This window comes from Phoca vitulina, unplaced genomic scaffold, assembly GCF_004348235.1.
Source record: "Phoca vitulina isolate PV1807 unplaced genomic scaffold, GSC_HSeal_1.0 scaffold69, whole genome shotgun sequence".
Classification (NCBI taxonomy): domain Eukaryota; kingdom Metazoa; phylum Chordata; class Mammalia; order Carnivora; family Phocidae; genus Phoca; species Phoca vitulina.
Window position 1 is genome coordinate 4056449 of NW_022589772.1, and position 23599 is coordinate 4080047.

General features: G+C 46.3%; 2 protein-coding genes across 3 annotated transcripts in view; both read right to left on the reverse strand.

Annotated features, from left to right (window-relative positions):
* PAK3 (p21 (RAC1) activated kinase 3) overlaps window positions 1-23599 on the reverse strand; it is a 249900-nt gene that overhangs the window by 171363 nt on the left and 54938 nt on the right. The gene's annotated exons all lie outside the window — the stretch shown is intronic.
* On the reverse strand, window positions 988-2600 carry LOC116624686 (vesicle-associated membrane protein 7-like). Its single transcript, XM_032392815.1, is given in 2 exon segments — window positions 988-1960; window positions 1962-2600. Coding segments are annotated over 2 exon segments (801 nt in total). The 5' UTR covers window positions 2298-2600; the 3' UTR covers window positions 988-1495.

The following is a 23599-nucleotide window of genomic DNA, read 5'->3' on the forward strand; positions in this document are numbered from 1 at the left end:
GCACAAGAGGGGCGTGGGTCAGAGGGAGAAGCAGACTCCCCACCGAGCAGGGAGCCCAATGTGGGACTCGATCCTGGGACTCCAGGATCATGACCTGAGCCGAAGGCAGTCGCTTAACCAACTGAGCCACCCAGGCGCCCTGGAAATCTAATATTTAACAACTGTTGAGTTGAAATAAGCACCCCCTCTCTTAAAAAGCTTCCTGGATCTTCTCAGTCTTGCTCTTTGGTCCCACGGCAGATTCCCAATAATTCTTACACATCAATCCTGTCACCCTTCTACACAAAGTTTCTCCTCAGTGAACACTGGTAAGGATTGAGGAGGAGGGGAGGGGAGGCTTCCTCCTCAACATGAAGGTGGGAATTCTGCTACAGTCTTTTGATAGATGTAGAGAAAAGAGAGGAGGATTTAGGGAGGATTTGACAAAACTAAACCTTGCCCTAAAACTCAGCTCTTCCCCGGGGTGCCTGGGTGGCTCAGTCAGTTAAGTGTCCAACTCTTGATTTCAGCTCAGGTCATGATCTCAAGGTCGTGAGATTGAGCCCCGCATCAGGCTCTCTGCTAAGCATGGAGCCTGCTTGGGATTCTCTCTCTGCCCCTTCCCCTGCCCCTCCTTCTTTAAAGATAAATAAATAAATAAATAAATAAATAAATAAATAAATAAATCCTTTAGAAAATATAGAGTGGAGTTACAAATCAAAATTACAACAATAATGTTTTTTGTATTTGTCCATGCATTTACTTTTATTGGAGAACTTTCTATTTTTCTATGGCTTCAAATGGCTGTCTAGCATTCTTTCATTTCAACTTGAAAGACTTCCTTTAGCAGTTCTTTTAGGGCAGGTCTAGTGAGAATAAACTCCCTCAGCTTTTGTTTGTCTTGAGCATGTCTTAATATGCTCCTCATTTCTGAAGGACAGTTTTGCTGGATATAGAAATCTCAGTTGAGAGTTTATTTTTCTTTCAGCATTTTAAATATAGCATCCTTCAATCTTCTGGCCTACAAAGTTTCTGCTGAGAAATCTGCTGATAGTCTTATGGGAAATTCCTTATCTATTACAAGTCACTTTTCTCTTGCTACTTTCTTTTTTTTTTTTTTTTTTTTTTGCAGCCTGAAAAGCATAAAATATTTATTATCTGGCACTTTACATAACGTTTGCTGATTCCTGACAGAAGAATCAGAATACAGAAGAATAAACTGACAAACTATTACAACTAATAAGAGTTATACAAAATTGCCAGACACAAAAACAGATCAATTAGAAAAAAACAGAAATAAAGAAACGGAGCATGCAATCAGCTAGAAAATAGAAATATAATTAGAAAATATGGAATTACAAAATGTAATTTTAAAAGAATCCCATTTCAAATGGGATGACAGAAACATTAAATATCCAGGAATATTTGGAATGCCTTGCCTGATTCCTTACATATAAACATTCAGGAAGATGGAGTTTAAGTACAATATTTTGGAGTGATTTCACAGGACAGCTAATCATTGAGAAAGAATTCCAGCATCCAGTTTCTTAAAGATTGAAAAATAAAATAATACACTAAAATAACAAAAACTTACAACTGATACGATGATGATGATGATAGTGAGTTTGAGATTCTTCATACACATGGCTCGTGCAAGATTTCTGCTGGTTGTTTTGAAGGTGACAGACGAATCCACAAGATTTTCTGTTTTATCTATCAATAATTCCAATCTTTCTCCTCGCTGAGCTACCAGATCTATGTTTCTGACCATGATTCCTTTCAGTTCATCCACTTGGGCTTGAGTCTCCACCACTTTGTCTATGCCCTTATTCTCAGAGTGATGCTTCAACTGTGCAGCCAAGACACTTGAGAACTCGCTATTCATGGCATATGGGAGTGCTGTCTGTGCTCTCGAACCATATGTAGTCTGGAACCTCTTCTTTATCTCATTCAGAAAATTAAATGCTCGAGAACGTTCAAAAATCATCATCAGTGATACAAAGATATACAATCCTATCTTGGCAGATGTAATGAAACAAGTAATTGCCATGTGAGTACGTTAGTTTGTTATTTTCAGAAGGTATCTTAGCCAGAATCTGCTCTGTCACCTCCAGGAAGTTTCCTCCACACCAAGCATGTTTGGCAAGGATAGTCGTTCCCCTGGCAACAACTGCAAAAAGAATGGCCATGGCTTCAATCTGTCCGTGCACCCCCTGAAAGCGCGCGGGCTCAGAACCGAGGGGCGCAAGTCTGAGCTGGGCCGCCGACTGCCCGCTCCCAGAGGAGGCTCTCTTGCTACTTTCAAGACTCTTTTTCATTCTCCTTTTGCTGTTTGAATATAATGTACCTTCATGTGGGTCTTTTTGGGTTTATCCTACTTGGAGTTTACTTAGACTCTTGGATTTGTATATCTATGCCCTTCCTCAAATTTGGGAAATTTTTTAGCCATTATTTCTTCAAATAATTTCTCTGTTCCTTTCATTCTCTCTTCTCCTTCAGGGATGCCCATAATGTACATACTGGTCTGTTTACTGGTAGCCCATAAGTCCCTTAGGCTTTGATGACTTTTATTCATTCTTTTTTCTCTTTGTCCTCCTCAGACTTTTTGTGTTTTTTTCCCTTTTTAAAAGTAATCTCTATGCCCAACGTGGGGATCAAACTCATGACCCTGAGATCAAGAGTCGTATGCTCTCCTGACTGAGCCAGCCAGGTGCCTCCTCAGATTTTTCAAATAACACCAAATAATCTGTCTTTGAGTTTGTTGATTCTTTCTTCTGCCTGTTTGAATCTGCCTTTAAAATCCTCTAGTGAATTTTTCAATTTATTTATTTCATTTTTCAGCTTCAGAATGTCTGTTTGGTTCTTTTTAATAATTTCTATGTCTTTGTTGATATTCTCACGTTGTTCATATATTGTTTTTCTGATGTTTAAGTCTGCTCATGTTGCCTTAATAAAATGCCATAGAATCAGTGGCTTAAACAACAGAAATTTATTTTCTCACACCTCTGGAGGCTGGAAGTTTCAGATCACGGTGCCAGCAAAGTTGGGTTCTGATGAGAACTATCTTCATGGCTTACCTTCTTGCTGTGTACATACATGGTAGAGAGATGGAGAGAGAAAGCACAAGCAAGCTCTCTGGTGTCTTTTCTTATGAAGGCACTAATCCCAGCAGGAGAGCCCCACACACATGATTTCATAAACCTAATTGCCACCCAAATGCCCCCTGTCTAAATACCATCACACTGGGGACTAAGATTTTTTTTTTTTTTTTAAGATTTTAATTATTTATTTGACAGAGAGAGACAGAGCCAGAGAGGGAACATAAGCAGGGGGAGTGGGAGAGGGAGAAGCAGGCTCAGAGCCCGATGCGGGGCTCGATCCCAGGACCCTGGGATCAGGGCCTGAGCCAAAGGCAGACGCTTAACGACTGAGCCACCCAGGCGCCCCGGGGACTAAGATTTCAATATATGAATTCAGGAGAGGGGACACCATTCAGTCCCTAGCACTTTTATTTCCTCTAGTTCTTTGTATTTTCCTTTAGCTCTTTAAGCACATTTAAGATAGCTGTTTTAAACTTTTTGTCTAGTAAGCCTGATGGGTGTGTGTGTTTCTTCAGGGACAGCTCTAGAAACTGCTAAGTACTAGATGTATTTTGTTCCTTTTAACAGGCCAGTGTTTCTTTTGTTTTTGTACAACTTGTGAACTTTGTTTGAAAATTGGGCATTTGAGGGGTGCCTGGGTGGCTCAGTCAGTTAAGCATCTGCCTTCAGCTTGGGTCAGGATCTCAGGGTCCCGGGATAGAGCCCCACATTGGGCTCCCTGCTCAGTGAAGATTCTGCTTCTCCCTCTCCTTCTACCTCCTCCCCCCTGCTCATGCTCATGCTCTGTCTCTCTCTCTCTCTCTCAAATAAATAAATAAAATCTTAAAGAAGAAAAGAAAAGATAATTGGGCATTTGAAAAGGCAGCCACCTTGTCCAGTCTCTGCAGACTAGCATGGAAGACCTTCACTAAGTAGCAGCCCCCTGAGACCTGGAATCAGTCCAAGGTGAAGGCTTTTAGGTTTTTCTCAGGTTTCTTCTGGGCATGCATCCTGTCTGGGCTTGTGTATGTATGGCCTTGTTTTTTTTATTTCTTCCAGGTGCTTTTAAATGTCTTAATTTCTCAAGGAGTCTCACCTCTTCTTTTTGGGCCCTTAGATATTCACTGTATTCCTCTGCCCATAATCTCGTGCTCCCAGGCATTCACAGGTCTGCAGTTCTTCTTCAGTTCTCACAGCAACTATCACTGCCTCCATGGCTTCCAACCTGAGATTCAACCTATGCTGCCATTTCCCCATCTGAACTCTGAGTCAGGTGAGACAGGAACCAGTTCCTTGGGTAGCCTATAGGCACACTAGGACATTGCAAACAAGTTCTACTCTGCTACTTCTGTCCCAAGGGAGGGCACTGGGAATTTGGCTGATTTCTCCTGACCATGCTGCACCTCACTGGGGGGGTAGGGGTGGGGGATGAGGCAAGGGTGAGTAAAATGAAATTTCCTACCATGACATTTCCATGTCACGAAATTTCCTACGATTTTGAATGTAGTTTTTTGTTTTGTTTTTTTTCTTGATTGGGCCTTTGCTTGGTTGCTATTGATCTCTGACTGAGTTCCTATCAAGTTATTTTAGTCAGTCCTTAAGTGCTTATTTGACATTTCCATGAGGCCTGGAGCTTCCCAGTCCACCATCTTGCTGACATCACCTGTTTGTACTTATTATTAATCATTGAATCTACAATACATGGCACATAGCAAGTGCTTAACAAATGTTAGCTTGACTGAATTTTCATCTGACTTGCATTATTCATTATTGCTTTAGGTATATTAGCCTGGAGTTCTCACCTAGATTGTAAGCTCCCCAGGGTAAGAAACCATTCATAACTTCTGCTGTGTTTACACAGAGTAGGTACTCAACATTTGCTTATTTTGCTCAAAGTAGGTGTTTAATAAATGTTTATTGATTCTGTATGCCTGACTTGGCTTTTAGCTCTTATCCTTGCCTTGCCTTTACCTGAAGAGCAGACTTGGATCTCATTAGCTGGTACATAAAATGAATGGACTGGAGCCATATACTGCCCTCATCTCACTCCCAGGAGGTAAAAATAAATCCAGGTCTAGCCTCTACTCTTTCCCATGCCAAACTCCTATTCATTTCCAGCCCAAAGCAGGGATCACTATCTTTGTTGAATTTTCACTATTCAGTATCGTGAGTCCCAAAAGAAACACCAATTTCAGAATAAAAGTAACAGGTCATAAACTCCTTTTTATCTCCAAGAGTCCCTGGGGCAGGTGCTTTAATCATCACAATTCTCCCTTCCTTCTTTCCTTCTTTCCTTCCATAACTATACATGAAACAACCACTATTGAACAAGAACTGATGATGTGCACGAAAGATGAGTAATGGCCCTTTTGCCCCAAAAGAGTTCACTGAATAGTAATATCTGTGATCCTCCTTTCTATCTGGAATAATGGTTATTCATTTAAAGAATTCAAACAGCTAATTATCTCCCTGGTAACAAAAGCATTTTGGATCTTGTGACCTCTCCCTTTGTACTCTAACACATGTGCATGCATGTGTGAACACACACACACGTGTGCACGCACACACATACACACGCACACACACGCATGCACACACGCTTTTTAAGTAGGCAAACTATCAAAGTTTCTCTTTTGGCTTTTCCACGCCTCCATTCAGTTATCCGGGCACTCCTCCTCCCTGCCCCAGGCTGCTAATACACTCTTAATGATACCAGCTAACATTTATAGACGGTTTATGCTCTGCCTGGCACAATGCCCCCACCTGTTGCCACAGAGGCTCCTCTTCCTGACAGGGCCTCATGCTCTATATTCACCCCTCCAACACATCCTGTCTTATGGCCCAACCCCTAATGGCTATCCTTTTACCTCCTAGGTAACTGGAAAAAGAATTTTGCTGAGGTACTCAAGGTTGCTGAATTTGATTACTCAACCCAGTGACAATTGAGCCTTGCTGACAGGAGCCTTGGGGGAAACCACCTCACTGGGCTCCTTCCCCACCTGGTGATGGAGCAACCTGCTTCCCCTTCCACTGGTGTGCATACTCGTCTACCTTATTCTGTACAATTCCCTACCTTTAGACCTCCCAACAATTCTGCCCCCAGTAGCTACCCCACTGCCTCTTCCTTAGCTCAGACCTTCATCATCTCATGTCTGGACTTGCCTACTAGCAGCTAATATTTATCAATTACTGACTAATATTTATCAATTGCCAAACCCTGTGCTAGGAGCTTAACACAATTTAATCCTCACATAACCTTTTGAGATGAGTACTATTACTCTTCTTGTTTTACAGATGAGGGACTTGAGGCATGCTAACTAGAATCATACTGCTAACAAGTAGCAGGGCCAGGACACAGACTCAGGGAAATTTGGCCCCCATTTAATGATCACATCATCAGCTGAACAGCCTCTGTCTCCATTTTTTTGTTCGTAAGATCAAATCATCTTAGCCCCAGGAAGCGAGTCTCTGTGAAACAAGGTAGCCAGGGAAGGTTTCATGAAGTAAACAGGGCTAGAGCAGGTGCTCAAAGAGTGAATGCAATTCAGACAGGAAGACAACGGCAGTGGGCATTTCAGGCATGGCAGCAATGTGAGCAAAAGGTAAAGAGTGGGGAATGCCCAGTTGTAGGCAAGAGAGAGAGCATATCAAACTGCTGGAGCAAAGGGTTCCTTTGGGGAAGAGTTGGAAGTCTGATGGGAAAGGCAAGTCAGGGTCATGTTAGTGCAATCTTGAATGCGAAGTTCAGGGGTATGACCCTCTTAAGTAGGCCAGTGGTCTTCATGATGGCCCTTAGAAGAAAGGAGGCTTTGGGTCCTCCCTCCTCACTTCAACTGAAGCATATCTACATTTTTAAAAAAGATTATTTATTTATTTATTTATTCATTCATTTATTTATTTAAGAGAGAGAACATGCATGCGAGCATGGTGGGGAGGGGCAGAGGGTGAGGGAGAGAGAGAGAATCCTCAAGCAGACTCTCCATTGAGCCTCACACAGGACTCGATCCCAGGACCCTGAAATCATGACCTGAGCCAAAAATCAAGAGACAGACGCTTAACAGACTGTGCCACCCAGGCGCCCTAGAAGCATATCTACATTTTTTAAAGCATGTCTACTTCTATCTGTTTCTCATTTTGGGGTTTTAACTACCTAATATTTTGCTTGAAAAAAGCATCCCCCTGCTACCTGGAAAACAAAGAACAAACAAACAAATAAACAAATGGACTGTAAAAAGTACTTCTCCAAGAAATGGAAAGCCAGCTATCATTTTTGACCAGGGGTCTGACAGGCCCAGAACAGTGTTTCAGAAATAGAATTCTGTCAGTAGACTTTCAGGTAGACTAGCAGAGATGATACTAAATAGGGGGATCTGCTGGGACCTTGTTGTAACTGTTTAAGGTGACAATGCCAATGGCAGTGGGAATGGTTAAAAAAAAGAATAGATGTTCAAAACATTCCAAAGAACATACACAGAGCGTGGTCACTATAGCATAACTGACAGGATGTGAAGGTCAGGAAGGATTCAAGGGGTCACATCTCTGAAAAGGGCATTTCAGCTGAGAAGGAAAATTGTGGGGCTGGAGAGACCATTCCAATGAGCCTCAAACCATTCCGTGTTGGATGAGCTGCACTTCTGACTCTTCAGACTCTGCACTTCTGACTCTATTTGTTATTCTGGAAGAGAACACAAACTGACACATTCATCTTCAAGAGAGCAAGCCGGGCAAAATAAGGAGCTATTTTTCAGGACTACTCAAAGACCAGTTACTGGATATTCATATCTGACAACAAGAAATTCCCTTGGGGGTCCTAAGGAAAAATGGCAAGAAACAAGCTTAGAGAGGAGAAATGTTCTCATAAGTCTGTTCTGTCTGTGCAGAGCAATAACTATTTTAAACCGGGCTCCAACAAATTGAGATTGGGAGCTGCAGGACAGCAACCGGATTTAATTCAATGGTCTCGAGAGCACCTAGCACATTACTAGTGCTCAATCAGTGTTAAATCAGCCATGGGAAGAAGCATAGATCTGTATGCCTAGGGTCAAAGAGAAATTGGGCTGGGCTAAATAAGACTCAAGCAGAGGCCTAATGAGAAATGGAATTAAGATCTCATGTTATACCCCTCATCCCCAAGTGCAATGAACACTGGATGGGGATTCCTAAATTCAAGGCTTAACCCTGTTGCCAATTATCCGTGTGACTTTAGACAAGTCATTTACTTCTCCAGACTTAATTCTCTCTGTTGACAAATGAGGAGAGTGGTTCCTGCCACACAAGGCTGCTGGAAGGGTGGAATTAAATAAACTGCTTTAAAAAGCATCAAGTATCGTATACATGCCAAAGTATTTTGATACAGATCTTATATGCCTTGAAAATGGTATGGGTCCAGCCAGGAGTTTTCTAAAACAAAACCACCGCTGTCTGGGATCCCACAGAGGAGAAGATCCTATCCTACTCCTTACAAGTCTCTTTCAATTCAATCCCTTTACTCTGGGGCAATACATTGACTATTGAGAAGGCAAATGAAATCTGCTTAACAGATGAACAATACACTTTTTGATAATAAAATGAGAGAATCAGAACGCTATTTATGAATATGGGCCAAGCAATCTTCCTATAGGTAAATTAAAACCCTCTGACCCAACAATCTTCCCCCTCCACACTGGTAAATATGAGGATGCTGCCCCTTTTCAGGGGAATGACCACAAAGTTCTACACCACCTGAGCGCTTATCAATAGGTGAATGGCTGAATAAATCCTGGTATATTCTTATTAGGGACTATTATGCAGCCACTTGGAAGAAATGAGCCAGATCTATTACTACTGCTGTGCTGTAAGCTCTGTGATGTACTTTTTTTTTTTTTTTTTTTTTTTTAAGATTTTATTTATTTATTTGACAGAGAGAAACACAGCGAGAGAGGGAACACAAGCAGGGGGAGTGGGAGAGGGAGAAGCAGGCTTCCCGCGGAGCAGGGAGCCCGATGTGGGGCTCGATCCCAGGACCCTGGGATCATGACCTGAGCTGAAGGCAGACGCTTAATGACTGAGCCACCCAGGCGCCCCATCTGTGATGTACTCTTAAGAGCAAAGGTCAAGCTGCAGAGAAATGTGTATCTCATGATCCCATTTGAGTACAAATGGCACGATCCCCAACTGATATGCTCCACGCCTGCTCATATTTGCATGTGCACAGGAAGTTTGTAGGAGGATTCAGACCCAGGCTGTTACTACTGCCTACTATGCAGGGAGGGGACAGATAGAGGAGCATATTGCTCACTTTCCTCTGTATGGCTGTCCATTATTTCACCGATGGCACTGAGCATGCACAACATTTATAATTTCTGACTGTGTAAAGTTTTAAAAACTTCATATGGGACTTCGAAGACTGCTCCCTTCCACCGCTTCCCTGGCTTTTCTGGTGCCCCTGTCCTTCATGTCTTCATTGCAAGATAACAAAGGTCATTTCTTGCTCAGAGACTCTTGCCTTCTTTGCCGCTAAATCGTTTGCATGCCAGAGAAGTAAGGAGCAAAGTGTGATGGAACAGGAAGGCCTTGAACTAGGCTGTATCTCCGTGCCCCTTCCCAACATTTCTGGGACATAAAAGTAACTTTCATGGGAAGTCAGACACAGCCCTGTGTACAAACCACTCCTGGGTGAATACGAGGCAGCCATGTTTCAAAATCACGCCTTCATTTCAAGGAATCGGGAAATTGGCAAGCCCAGTGGCCAAAGAGTCCCAATTGCCCAAACTGCCTGCCCCCTGCAGCGGCCTCCCTCCCCTTTTTCATTCTGTCCTCACCCCATCTGGAGAATAACAACCCAAATCCCAAAAAGTCATCGCCATCTTTTGAACACCCATTTACGAGGCAGGCACCGCCTGGCACTGTGCTAGGCATTTTCAGACCTGTTGTCTCAAGCTAATCTGCACCACAGCCTCTGTGATAGGAAGGCTGTGGCTTTGCAAATATGGAATAAGCTGGAGTCTTCTAAGAAAGCTGTCCTTGGGAGTCGAATCCCTTAATGGACCAAAGCCTGAAGAGTTCCCCAGTGCTATTCAAACTATACTTGATGGAAGATACAGAGACGGAGTTCAGGGAAGATGGCCGGTGCTTGAAAGTTCCCACAGCCATGAAGAACAGAAATGAGAATGGCTTGTCCAGGATTTGAGTTAGCCAGGGGAACTTACAGCTTCCTACGGTTATCGTGCCCATGAAGCCATTCTGCGTGATATCAATTCCTGACATTGACATGGCAGTTTACATTTTGCAGAAATGGCCCTGTATGATTATCTTATACCCACGAATCTGAGGGAGATAAGACAAGAAAGTTGCCCAAAGTATAGTTTCAGAGGGGTTAGATGACTTGTCCAAAGTCATAAAGCTAGGCAGTTCATGAGCCAGGACTAAAATCCAGGTAGCGAATGAAGGAAGCTACAGTATGTGGTTGCTACATATTATTGTTTTCCATTCAACCAACTAATTAACATCCAGGCTGAGATTTATGGGGACACGATATTACTTAGTGGGGTAGAACATGGGTTTTGTTCCTGACGCACTATGTGGCCTTGGACAAGTCATTGACCAGCTCCATGCCTCAGTTTGCTCATCTATAAAAAGTAAGTAACAACAACGCCTACCTCCCAGAGACACTGTAAGAAGCCTTCAGTGAAATAAAACTCACATAGAGCATTGAGCACAGCGCTTGGCACGCAGAAAGAATTCAGTACCTATAAACTATTCTCATCTTTAAAACTACTGAGGATGTGGTTCTTGCTCCCAAGTACAAGTACCAAGTAGATCTTTGTGAGGTGGTAGAGCCTGCCAAGGTTATTCTGTAATAGATGTTTTGATACAGAGCAAATTTATTCATGAGGGCAAGGAGCCCAAAAATGGAAAAGGCGGTAACAAAAGGGACCGCAGTCCTTCGAGGCCAGAATTGGTCATAATCCCTTTCATGTTGTCTGCTGCCCCTGGGGCCACCAGAAGGCAAGGCAACAATGCACAGTTGCCACTGTGCTTTTTGCTTGCTTTCAGCAGTGGCAAAAAGTGACTTCGCCAGCCTGGACCCACACTCCACCAGTGCCACTGTTTGGGTCTGGCATCTTCCCAGTGGGCCAACACCCCCACTCTCCCTAAACATATATGCCAGTCAGAGACACTTACCCCATTGCTCCAAAGAGCAGAGGGGTAGAGAGAGAGGGGGCAACTGGGAAAATAGGGAGGGAAGAACAATGTGGGGAGTGAACAGTGACAGGAGGAGTGGCAAGTGAATGAGTTCTGCCTTCCTCTAGATACAGCCAGAGTGATGTAGTGGTAGCACAACATCGTGAAGGTACTAAATGCCACTGAGTTGTTCGCTTTAAAATGGTTAAGTGTGTGTTATATGAATTTTACCTCAATATAAAAAAAGCTCAGGGGTGCACGGCACCACAGTTCCAGAGAGAATGTTATGCAGACACTGGCCCTCGCCTGGGGTTCACAGAGCCTCTCATAGGCAACGAATGTTTATGTGTGTCTCACTTATAACCTGTCTCCTCTGTGCTGCCCGCTCTCGGTGGTGGTGGCAGTGGCGTGTGGGTGTGTGTATGTGTGTGATAGAGTGCATGCATGCGTGAGAGAGATTTCTTAAAATAGTTCCTGTGATCCTTGACTGCAGGAATTTTCTCGGATAATAATGACACTAGTAACACCTAGTCTTTATTAGGCTCCCATGAGATGCGGGCTTTAATCCCCACAGCGAGCCCCAGAGGTAGGAATTACTATCACATCCATATTACAGATGAGAGAACGGAGGCTCAAGAAGTTCCAGGTGTTGCTACGAAGTTACTCGCTAAGTAAGCGAAGTGGACCTGCTGAAACTCAAACCCAGGCAGTGAAGCTGGCCGACGGCTGTGCTCGCTTACAGAGTGTGCATCTGCTTCATGCACCAAACACCTCCTCTCCGCCAGGTGCCATGGAGACACCAGAACAGTAGAAAGGATATGGCCTCTGCCCTCGCGGCCACGATAACGCAGATGGGGGAAGTCTGCAAAGGACCAAGTTAAAGAGTGCTTGGTTGCTAAGTGAAGCCACTCATAATAAGAAGGAGCTCTGAGAAGAGCTGATGGAGATAGTAACCGCAACAATTACAATAATTTGCTTTGGCCACGCACTTTCTATGTGCCCGACATGTGTTTGACACGCCTGTCCTTCTTTCTTCCTTACAGCAATCCTGCAAGTTACTAATTTAAACCAGCCTCACTGAAGAGCAATGGAAATCAAGAGACCCAGAGAGGTCAAACAAAGTAACTCGTCCAAGGTTTGGAACAACTAGCAAGAAGGGTCGGACTAGATTTGAACCACTCTTCGACTATACATAGAAGAAACTCGATAAATACCCATCAAATGAATGGCTATCTTCTACCTATTGCACACTTGCTATGCTCTCTGTCTCATTTAATGCTCACGACCCTCTGAATTTCATACTAATATTGGCCCCATCTTACAGCCGAGGAACCTAAAGCTCAGAGACGTTAAGTAACTTGCCCAAGCTCACCCAGCGATTCAATGGCAAAACTATGATCCAACCCGGGTCTGACCAACTCCAGTGCCTAGAATTCTCATTTGTCTTCCAGAGACTCCTGTGGGGCTGAGTGCTCAGGAAAGCCCTGTTGCCTCTTGCTGGGCATCCATGTCAGCTGGCCTTCATTTGGACACAAATAAGGGAGCTACAAACCACAAGCTAGCTTCTAATTCAACATCTGGAAAAAACACTATCACAGCATGCAGGCGGAGGGAAAAGGAGCTAACACCAGGAAGGGAAGGAGGCAAGGTCTAGAAAATTCTGATGGAGGCAAGGGCTGTTCTCCATCTGCTCCCATCAGGGGAAAGACATTTTGGCTCCTCTCACAGCAGAAGCAACAAACTCAAAGCATGCCACAACCAGCAGCCTGTACCTTGACACCTCGTCAGAACTACGTTGTTCTCTGCAAAAGCCTCAGCTCGGCGCCAGATACCACCCGCTTGGGAGGGGCTGAAATTCTCCCATGACCTGTATCATGGGCTGGCTTTTGAAGAGACTGCCTCACACCCCCCACCCCTTCCCTTTGCCGCAAGCCTTTGTTTATGCTTGTTGTGTTCTACGGATCCGAGTGACTCTCACAGGATCAGATCACATGGCTGACAGGGAGTTGCCATGGTCAAGAGGTCAAGATGGATGATGGGCTGCCAATCTGTGGAGCTTCGCATGCCCACCCTACGTCATCTGGAAAATTTCTCCTGCAGTACGGAGCCCCGAGTATGGGGTTCCAAAACACTTGCTGATTGACTGACAGATTTATGCCTGGATAATTCAGTCCTCGAGCTTTGCCACGCCAAGTGTGGCCCGTGAACCAGGGACAGTGGCTCAGAAAAGCCTTTATTGTCACCTATCTATCGTAGGTCCCTGTTCCCTCTGTTTTTCTGAATCCAAGGGTTTCCAAATCTGGTTGTACATTATTTCATCTGGGGAGCTGGATGTTTTGGGTTGTGTTTTGTTGTGGTGGTTGTTGTTCTTTAGAATTTTTTATTCGGAAATAATCTGAAACGAACAGAAGAGTTCTAAGAATAGTACAAAGAACTCTCGTCAGCAGGGTGAGCCCTCACCCAGATTCACCAAATGTTAGCATTTGCCATATTTGCTTTATGCCTTCCTCCCTACGTTTTCTTGTGGGTTTTTTTTTTTTTTAATTCCTAATTCATTTGAGTAAGTTGCAGGCATCATGCCCTTCACCCCTAAAAACTTAGGTGTGTATTTCCTAAGAACAAGGACTGTCTCTTACCTAATCATAGTACAGTTATCAAGTTTAGAAATTTTAACACTGGTACAATACTATCTAATAAACAGCCCGTATCCTAACGTGACCGATTGGCTCAATGATGTCCTTTATGGCAATGTTGTTTCCCATCTGGAGAGTTTTTAAAAAGTACCAGTGCTGGGGCTCTAACCCCACACCAATTACGCCAGACCCTCTGAGGGAGAGGGCTGTGCACATACACTCCGAGGGCTAAGAGCCCACGTGCTCTAGTGAGGCCCTTGTATCATAGGGGTAGGAACTCTGGGCCATGCAGTGAGCCCCGGCGTGTCCTTTATTTTTTTATTTTTTTTTATTTTTTAAAGATTTTATTTATTTGATAGAGAGAGACACAGTGAGAGAGGGAACACAAGCAGGGGGAGTGAGAGAGGGAGAAGCAGGCTTCCCGCCGAGCAGGGAGCCCGACGCGGGGCTCGATCCCAGGACTCCGGGATCATGACCTGAGCTGAAGGCAGACACTTAACGACTGAGCCACCCAGGCGCCCCCCTGGCGTGTCCTTTAATCTGAGTTCTGACATCACTAACCACCTAGGAGGTTTGCCTGTGCCTTTCCCCATTGCCTTGCGGTGCCACTTCTTGAATGGAAACAAAACATTCATTTTTCCATCCTCCTACGTCCCCAACAGCTGCTCAGCACAGCCCCTTTCTCCTTAGGAAAAAAAAACGAAGCCGCGAACGGTATACACGCTGTGCCGTGTTCTCCACACAGCTTCATCTGACAAGTGGGCTACGTGCCCTGGAACTGCAGAAGGGCCAGGGCAGATGGCGGGGAAAGGACACCGGGAACACAGCAAATCAATGAAGGTGAGGGCCGCATCTCTCTGTTGGTCTGGCCACAAAGTTTCTCTCGGGCGGGCCGACCGCTTTCTCCTAACTAGACTGTTCTCGAATTCTCTTGGCTCGGAAAGCCGGCTGCTGAGGTGAGCAGCCGTAGCAAGCTGGGGCTGCCGTGGACAAGAAGGTAATGTGCAGATGGGGAGCAAAAGCGAAGCTAATCCCAGGAGCCGGCAGGCTTTTGTATTTCCTCCAAGAATTTGGGTCAGTCCAACGGGTCAGCTTAACTGCTTCCGTGGATCTGTTTCTGTTGACATCGGGTGGCAGGCCCAGGGGAAAGCCCGGCAGGTCTGAGAGGTAGCTGAGCAACAGTTCATGATATTTAGCCAGCTCGGGGCAGAACTGTTTCCCCAGCACCGAACCAGCACGGCCACCAGCGCTCCCGCACGGCCTCCCACCCAAACATCTGCTTCCCTCCAGCCCAAGAAAGCTTTATCTGAGAAGGCTCCAACAGAGGAGGCTGAGTCCACACTTGGATGTGTTGGTGCGTATATTCTGAAAGAAAGGTGAAGGCAGGAAGGAGATCATTTGGCTTCAGAGCTGCTTTGTAAATGCCTGACAAATCGACTTGCTTTTAGTTGGTATTGATATTCTTCAATATTTGAGGGAACTAGCCTGCTCAGATGGATTGCTTTCACAGATACATCTTTGCAGTTAGTCAATGGCAAAATATTTGTGAGCAGTTAGTGTCTTTCCTCTTTGCAGGCACTCAATGATGTGCCAAATGAGATCATTCCCTCTAGCCTGGGACTCGAGAACGTTCTGAAGTGTGTTCATCCTGACTGGGAACTAAAGAAGACTCTAGTTATCACCAAAGTACAAATGGAGGTTATTTGTATTTCTGGACAACCATTAGAAATGTCCTTAAATTTGGACCCCATGGGCATCGCCATTGCTGCTTCTAATCGTCTGTCATCAGAGGACTCTGTGTCTTATTGCAGATTTCTGTCCCTGCCAGTAAGACAGAATGTGCTTAAATTTATCAAGTATGTGTGAATTGCACAGATCTCAAGTTTTCTTACGAAAAGGCCAGCTTTGGGAAATGTTTTCATCGAATATGATGTTTCACATAGTTTAACTCAAGCTAACAAAGGGATTGTCTTTCACATTAAAACTATTTAAAAAATTGGCTAATGTTCTCTCCAACCATCAATTTTCATTTTCTAGTTATTTCATATGTATATTAAATATATGTATAGATATACATTTTACATATCTATACATTTTTTGAAAGATTTATTTATTTATTTGAGGGAGAGAGAGAGTGCGAGAGCATGCACGAGCAGAAGGGGCAGAAGGAAAGGGAGAAATAGAGAGAGAGAATCTCAAGCAGACTCCGTGCTGAGCATAGAGCCCAATGCAGGGCTCAATCCCGCGACCCTGAGATCACAAACCGAGCTGAAACCAAAAGTGGGATGCCTAACTGACTGGGCTACCCAGCTCCCCTACACATGGATACATTTTATTTTTATTTTTTTGGTTTTTTTTTAAGATTTTTATTTATTTGACAGAGAGAGACAGCCACAGAGGGAACACAAGCAGGGGGAGTGGGAGAGGGAGAAGCAGGCTCCCCGCAGAGCAGGGAGCCCGATGGGGGGCTTGATCCCAGGACCCTGGGATCATGACCTGAGCCAAAGGCAGACGCTTAACGACTGAGCCACCCAGGCGCCCCCACATCGATACATTTTAAAACATATACATTTAATATATACATATGTACTCACACACACACATTTACACATTTCAGGCTCCATCAACCACAACTCAGGTTTATATGTAGTAGAAGAATTCAGACATACGCTAATTCAAATATCCCCGCTCTGAACCTGATTCTTCCCCCATCTGATAACCCCTAACTCCCCCTCTCCCCTATCACCCTGCTCTAATTCAACCCTCCAAATATACAGATCCCCTGCCTTCAGAATAAAAACCCCAAATCCTTCGCTTGGCATTCAAAGCCCTTGCCACAACCTGGTCCCGAAGTTTACCTCCACCACTCCCAGGCTCACACCCAGCGCTCCTGGCAAACCATCTCGTTTGCTATTCCGTATAAAGCAAGGCCGTCACGTATGCTCTGGAGTGCTTGCTATGAGCCAGCCACTGTGTTAGCTTACTTCGTATCATTATCTCGTTTACTCCTTCCCACAACCCAGTGACGTAGATTACTTTCATTTTCCAAGTAGGGAAAAATAAAGGCCGAGAGATGTTCAGTACCTTGCCCAAGGTTAGGGTCAGGCAGCTGGCAAGAAGTCGCACTCCTGAGCATGTCCCCTTTACTAGGCCTGTCTAAATAGGTTTCATGGAATGTGTCCAGCGTTTTTGTGCCTCTGTATTTTTGTTCGTGGAAATATGGCAACCACCCTCTTTCCTCCTCCCCTGGCCCAGGCTGCTGAAATCTTGTCCAGCTCCAATAGCACCTCCTCTGCGAAGCCTCCCCTGACTTCCCAGGGCTAAAATTCATTCCTTCCGGCTCAGGGTTCTCATGGCACGGGTTCCAGCGCTTATACTCCGTGTAGCTACCTGTATGTGTTTCCTCCTCCTACCCACCTCTACCCTGTCCTCCAGGAAGCGGAGCTCACTATTATTGTGGCCCTGTAACGCTGAAGCCAAAAGAGTGCCAGTCACGTGGGTCGCCAGGGATGTGGCAGAGGTGGGCGAAGGGGTAGGTCATCTCCGCGCTCCCTCCCAACTCGGAGGTTCTCTGACCCTGCACGGTGGTTCCTCCAAGGGCAGGGACGCACCCTCCACAGCAGCGAGTGGAAAGCTGGCACGGCTCTGGAATTGCTGAGTTGGCAAAACTCGGACGCACATGTGGATGAACAAGTGCTGGCTACACTCTCCCTCCCGGTCTGTGTGTGTTTATCTGTCACCGTCATGTGTGTTTCAAGGTGACACTGCTCTGCAGGAGTGGCTCGAGAGCTGCAGGCCTTGTCTTATTCCCTCCCTACGAAGACGACCCTTTTGTCATGCTCCAAACGCATGTCGACATCTGTAACACTTGGCGCTTTGCCTTTCCTTCTAGACCAGTGGTTTTCAAACTTGAGCATGCATCAGGGTCACCAAGAGGGTGTGTTAGGGCACACTTTACTGGGCCCCGGCCCCGGGAAGTCCAGGGGAGGACCTGAGAATTGGCACTTCTAAAGGGTGCACAGCGAGGTTGGGGCTGCAGGTCCCAGGGCCACACGGAGGGCCACTATCCAGACAATGGCTCCACTCCCAAGGAGATGGCTCCTCTCTGCCCATGGAATCTGGGGGGCTGGTGGGGGTAGAGTGGGGGCTGGGGGAAGCTCCCAACTGGGAGCCAAAGATCACGGTCCCACTGCAGCCGCCAGCTCTAATGAGCTGTGTGACCTTGGGCGAATCTCAGCACTGCTCTGGATCTCTAGTTTCCTCCCTGGCACAAAGACAGGGTGAAGCTGGTGATTGCTACCCTGGGTATTTCTAGAATTCAGCGTTGGTCTGTCACTTGTCCCCGGCCCAGTCTTTCAAGCTGGGAAGCCAGATATTGCCATAGCGCCTCTTCAAACAATCAAGTGCCCACTCCTGCCCAGCATCACTCCAAGCTGGAGTGGTCCACTTGTTTGAGGTTCTCCTTCTCCAGCCATCCTTGTGTGTGGAGCCTGAAGAATGAAGTTGACGCCCTCCCTCTTGGAAACCCAAATCTGCCACACTGGGGCATGTGCGTCTTGAATTTAAAAGGCACTTGAGTGCAGAGAGAAGGATCCAGAATCCCACTGTGGGTCTCCTGCACAGAAGTGGCTCTCACCACTTACTGTGCAACCTTGCATAAGTTAACATCTCTGAGCCTCCCTTAGCCAACTTTTAAACGGAACAACTGTACTTACTCCGTGGGGTTGTTGTGAGGACTAAAAGAGATAACGCGCACAAGGCATGTACCAGAGTGCCTGGCACATCCTAAGGGCTCCAAATGGTAAGTGCTGTTTCTAAAAGGAAGGTGACGGTCCCTCTATAACACTAGACAAGCAGGGAACCAGAGAACAAATGCTATGGCCATAGGTCTACTTTCTTTACCCCCCGCCCCCTGTGGAACACAACAATAGTAACACCTTGCACATATGCGATGTCTTACATTTCATAGGATACTATCCGCTACGTCTTCTTGTCCAGTCTTTGTAACACTGGAAGGACTAGGCCAACACACGCGTGCAGACCTCCGGATGGCTTGAAATGGTCCCCAAACACCAGTGCTGTCTACAAGCCTCCCCGGGCAGCCAGGCCGGCCTCCCCGTGTGCATTTCTGCTTCTGCACAGTTGGAAGAGGAAGCATCCTGGGCCGTGGCTGCGAGCTGAGGAGCCTCCAGGGAACCCCTCTGGTACTTGGCCTGTCTTCTGCAGGCCACACATCAGACTAGGGGGCTGCTTCCCGTGCGCCATCGCTGCCTGCATTCTGCTCAGTGCATATGTTCCCAGGCCTCGAACACCCAGATGACGCTAACAGAATGACTCGGGGACGATCGAAAATAAACATACACCAAACCAGAACGAGGTTCTGGATTTTTCATCAGTCGCACTAATTAGTCCAAGAAAAAGCAGCCCACCCCTCTCTGCTCCCGATGACGCTTCTCATTAAGGCGACATTGTAAAGATGTCTCAGGCTGTGGTCTTACTGCCACACTCAGCATTAATTAGAGTTCAGTGATTGGAGAGGAGCAAAGCACGGGAGACTCAGAGCCTTATTATGGGGCTTACTAATGATTTGGTTCCTTACCAGAAATTGGACAGGTATTCTAGACCCCAGCGATTGCACTTCCTTGCTCTTCCCTTCCCTTCACATTTCTGTCCTCTGTGACTCTGCTGGAAACCTCTATTTGGTGTCTACTGTTTAACGCCCCTGACCCTTGCCCTGTGGCCACTTTCTTTCTGTTATCGTTAAGACCCCAGAAGGAGGCACACTGACCTTGCTCACTCTGCCCTAGCTCCACCGGGTTTTCTACTGTTCCTTTAACCAGTCAGGCCTCAGGGCCTTTGCACTGGCCACTCCCTCTGACTCCTGTGCTCCTTCTTGGAGCTCTTGCTCCCTCTCTTCTTTAAAGTCTTTTCTTCAAATGACCATTTTAAAGCTGCCCCTCTCCTCCTCCCTATCTGCCTTTTTCTGCTTTCTTTCTCTCCATAGCACTCCCTGCCTTCTAATATACGATACCATTAACTGATTGTTTTATTTATTATCCCTCCCTCTTTCCCTCTCTCCCACCCTCTCTCCCTCCCAAAAGGTTAAGACCCAGGAAGGCAGGGATATTTTTAACTTTTTATTTTGAAATAATTCTATTAAACAATTTTTTTCTGGAGGATGAAGTGATGATCTTTTTATCTCTTTTGTAGCTTCTATCACAAAACTGAATGTTTAGAGCTTACATTTCTCTAATACTTCAAAAGCAGGGTTCCTCTGCAAATTCTTTAATAAGGAGAATAAATAATGATACATAATTATTGGGTCTAATTGACAGATGAGGACACTGAGATTCAGGAAATGTAGCAGAGACTGTCCATGTCCTGCCCGTATTCTCTTGGCATTTATCATTTCTGTGCCTGCCAGCTTGCTTTCAAACTGCCTGAAACACTTTTAGACCTTACAGGAAAATTGTAAACCCAACACAGAGTTGCTGTATCCCCTTTACCCAACTTCCCCTCGTATTAACAACTTACATAATAATGGGAAAAGTATTGGGGCGCCTGGGTGGCTCAGTCGGTGGAGGGTCCGACTCCTGATTTTGGCTCAGGTCATGATCTCAGGGTTGTGAGATCAAGCCCTGTGTCAGGCTCTGTGCTTAGCACAGAGTCTGCTTGAGGATCCTCTCTCTCTCTCCCTCTGTCCCTCCTCCTGCGCTCTCTCTCTCTCGAAATAAATTAAAAAAAAAAAACCTTTCAAAAAAAATAATGGTAAAAGTATTGAAACCAGGAAATTAATAGTGATACAACACTATTAACTCATCTGTAGACCTTAGTCAAATGTCCTCTGTTTTCTCACTAGTGTCCTTCTGCTATGCCAGGATCCAATCCAGGAGTTCAGATTCAGATTTGTTGCCATGTCTCCTTAGCTTCCTCTAATCTACGACAGTTCCTTGGTCTTTGTCTTCCATAATCTTGACAACTTGACAACTCCAGGCCAATTATGTGATCATTTCCTTCAATCAAAGTTTGTCTGCTGTTAGCGCATGGTGAGATTAAGACTGTGCGTTAGGGCAGAAATACTGCAGAAGCGAGGTTGTGGAGGCTGGGGGTTTTGTGTGTGTGTGCTGCGTGATCACCAGTTGACTAGAACAGGGCTGAACACATTGGAGGTGCTCAGTATTTGTGAAGACACAAAGGGACCAGACCACCAAGCACCCACACTCCTTTCTGGACATGGGAAGATTATGTTTCGTGGACTATCAAGTATGTGGGAACCTCATACCTTCAAGGAGGGGGAAGGTAGGACAATGGAGGTAGGGTGAGGGTCCGCTACCACAAAACTAAACAGTAACAAGCAAAGGGACCCAAGTAGCATGTAGCCCAGTGGGAGGAAAAATGGTATAACACTTGGACAAAATGGTAGCAATATTTTTTAACTTGAAAAAATACTACCCAACCTTCCTGCTATAGACAGAATATTTGTATGCACCCCAAATTACTATGTCGAAACCTAATCCCCAGTGTGATGGCATTTGGATGTGACACTTTTGGGAGGTGATCAGCTCATGAGGCTCGAGCCCTCAGGAATGGGGTCAGTGCCCTTATAAGAGACACCCCACAGAGTTTCTCTGCCCCTTTCTGCCACATGACATTATAGTGAGAAGATGATGATGGACCTCATCCGACACTGAATCCGCCAGCACTTTGATCTTGGACCTTCCCAGCCTCCAAAATGGCAAAACATACATTTCTGTTGTTTCAAAGCCACCCCGTCTATGGTATTCTGTTATAGGAGCAGGAACAGACTAGGACATGGCCCCAAGAAAACCTGTTACTTTACATATATGAGTCAGGGGCAGAGATTATTGCTATTACTCTTACTATTACTTTCATTGACTGATAAGGAAATCGAGGCATAGAGAATTGGAAGGATTTATCTAAGGTCTCCCAGCTAGCAAGTGAGAGAGCTCGACAAAGATGTAATTCATATGTGTCCTAGGCTGGTGCTCTTCCAGTACTCCCCTAGACATACGGCGCTGTCTCACCCAAATGCCAAGAATTTGGGCCTCAGTTCACCTCTGAACATCACACGCTTCTCGGTGCCGGACAGGGTCTGGGGCGCTGTCAACCTTCTACGATCTTACGGTACAAGCGAGAGAGGCAGTACCAAGTTAACCCAACAAGTATCTCTTGAACAACGGGCATGCTGACAAGCACAAGGCAGCTTCCACCTTTTGATACAGGGTTTCTGGGACGGTTGTTTAGACGGTGGGAGGCATTTTCCAAGGGAAATCTCCCTGGAAGCAGGAGTAAGCACCCAAGTCAGACCACCAGATGTACCAAGAACAGAACGCTGCTACGGTTCCAGAGCCTTCTCCACAGGTTTCACAGGGGCAGGGGGGAGAGGAGAATGAAACAAGGCTGAAGAGGCAAAGGCTGGATTCTGCCAGGCCCTGATGGCCTAGGAAGAAAGTTGGGTTAAATTCTCAGTATGACAGGAAGCCACGGGATGAGACTACCTGTCTTACATTTCTAAGACAGCACCCGGATGCTGTCATAGAGACCCACGTAGAATGTAATTCTGCAGTCAGACTGAACCGGGCTTCGGTCTCAACTCTTCCCCTGCGTAGCTTGAATCTCTCTTGTTCACTGAAGACGAGAGTAGTATTCACCTCACTGGGCTGCAATGAGGACTACAACCGACACGGTATGCAAAGTGCTTAGCTCAGGGCCTGGCCCAGAGTAGGCACTCGGTATGTGTTAGCTGCAATTAGAAGGAGGAGTAAGGAGGAGGAGGAGGAGGAGGAGGAGGAGGAGGAGGAATTGTAATATTTAGTACTACAGTCACAACTTTGAGAAAACACACAGGATGTGGCCCAGATCAGGTATGAGGTCAATGCTGGTGGAAGTCAATTTTTTGGACTCATAAGACCTAACACAATGGTGGGGTCTCTGGGGGCCAGGTGAGGAGATGGAAAAGGTCTGTCTGAGGTTGCTGCCAATTCGCTACGGGGGTTTCCCTGGGTCTTCTTCCAAGTCCAGGACAAGCACCGGCCACCAACCACGGCCCCCCACCGAGCTGTGGCTGGGCATAAAGCGTGGTGGCAGGGGAGGCATGGAAAAGGAAGCATTCTTTCCTCGCCCTTCCTGTCAAGTCCTTCATCCGAAAGCTGCCGAGGGCCATCTGTGTGCTCGCTCAGAGCTGGGCCGTGCCATCTTCCCGGCAACAGTGGGGTTACAGGCCCCACGGGGCAGCCCCTCTGGGCCAACCCATCACCTGCCACTGTGGGGCTTGTGCCACGCAGCAGCTGGGGTGGGCCAGGCGCCAAGGCCGCCGGGCACTGCACGGGCAGGGGCTTCTTCTCCGTGGACTCTGGCTTGGCTGTTCCCTGGCCTGGGCTGTATACAGGAGGCTACGAGTTAGCATCCAGCCAGCGCGGGCCGGCCGGTGGGCTCTGTGTGCCACAGACAGACCACGCCCGGAGAACGGTGATGACACGAAGTGGTTTCTCCTTTGGCACCCTCCTGAGCTTTGGTCTCGTCTGGCCACACCTCGTTCTCACAGTCCCAAAGCCTGTCCTCTCCCCGGAACAGATGACTACAGAGACATCGCATGCCCTCCTGGCAAAGGGAGTCGGGCCGCGTCAACCCCTGCTTCGGCTGTCTGGCCCTGGCGGGGAGCTCGGTGCGCCAGGAGTGGGGCGGGAATGACGGGACTGAAGCCAGGGTGCCACCAAAAGGTGG